Source organism: Trypanosoma theileri, assembly GCF_002087225.1.
Source record: "Trypanosoma theileri isolate Edinburgh chromosome Unknown TM35_Tth_43_V1, whole genome shotgun sequence".
Lineage (NCBI taxonomy): Eukaryota > Euglenozoa > Kinetoplastea > Trypanosomatida > Trypanosomatidae > Trypanosoma > Trypanosoma theileri.
In genome coordinates, this window is record NW_021639885.1 from 7,487 (window position 1) to 8,457 (window position 971).

The 971-nt window shown below is 41.2% G+C and overlaps 1 protein-coding gene across 1 annotated transcript; it reads right to left on the minus strand.

Annotated features, from left to right (window-relative positions):
- Window positions 1-555: 555 nt before the first annotated feature.
- TM35_000431000 (uncharacterized protein) lies at window positions 556-903 on the minus strand (the record flags this gene model as incomplete). Its single annotated transcript, XM_029029999.1, has 1 exon — window positions 556-903. One exon carries the CDS (start codon window positions 901-903, stop codon window positions 556-558), a length of 348 nt encoding a protein of 115 aa, XP_028878598.1.
- Between the last annotated feature and the right edge of the window lie 68 nt (window positions 904-971).

Sequence of the window (971 nt, forward strand, 5' to 3'; positions counted from 1 at the left end):
TCAGCAGAAGGTTGTGTTTCCGCAGTTTCATTGTTATCTCCATTTTCACCCTCACGTGGTGTATGGTTGCCGTTGCTTTCGGGTTGGCCATCATATGAAGACTCAACAGCACTCCCCTCAGGAGGTTGAGAAGCAGGAGAATGGTCAGAAGAAGAAGAAGAAGCACCACCACCAGATACACCATCCGCCTCAGCTTCTTCTTCGTTACTTTCAGGATGACTTAGACCATCGGGACGTTGACGTTCGTTACCACTGGTTCCACTATTTTCCCTTGTTTTGGCGGGAGCTGCTTCTTGTGGTTTATTGTGACAAGTAGAGNATACAGAGACACTCAACGCACAAAAGTAAAACGAGAAAGAATAACACACGGTGCACCATCGTTGTTATAATAATTATAAACACTTTCTGAGTTCACTTTTCTGTAGAAATAAAAAGAAAGAAAAAATCAAAAAAAAAAAACAAATAAGAATTAAAGAAAAGGTAATCAATGACAAATCCAGAAGAATCACCTGGATGAAATCCAATTAAAGGAAAATAACAAAGAGCACCCCATTCTTAAGCAGAAAATTCCAATAAAAAAAGGAGAAAAAAAGAATCCCAGAACACANAAGGTTTCACACACTCAGCACTAGCAGCTTCAGATCCAGCACCGCTAGGAGTACACGGAGGACCATTCTTGCCTTGTGTACAATCTTCAACACCACCAGGTGATCTTGGAAGAACAGCAGAAGCAGACCTTCCAGGTTCACCAACGGGTCCAGAAGCACCAGAAGGACAACTAACACCATCACCTTCATTGCAAATGGAACCAGCCTGGGGTACAGGTTGAGACTCTGCAGCTGCAATACAGAGACACTCAACGCACAAAAGTAAAACGAGAAAGAATAACACACGGTGCACCATCGTTGTTATAATAATTATAAACACTTTCTGAGTTCAGTTTTCTGTAGAAATAAAAAGAAAGAAAAAAT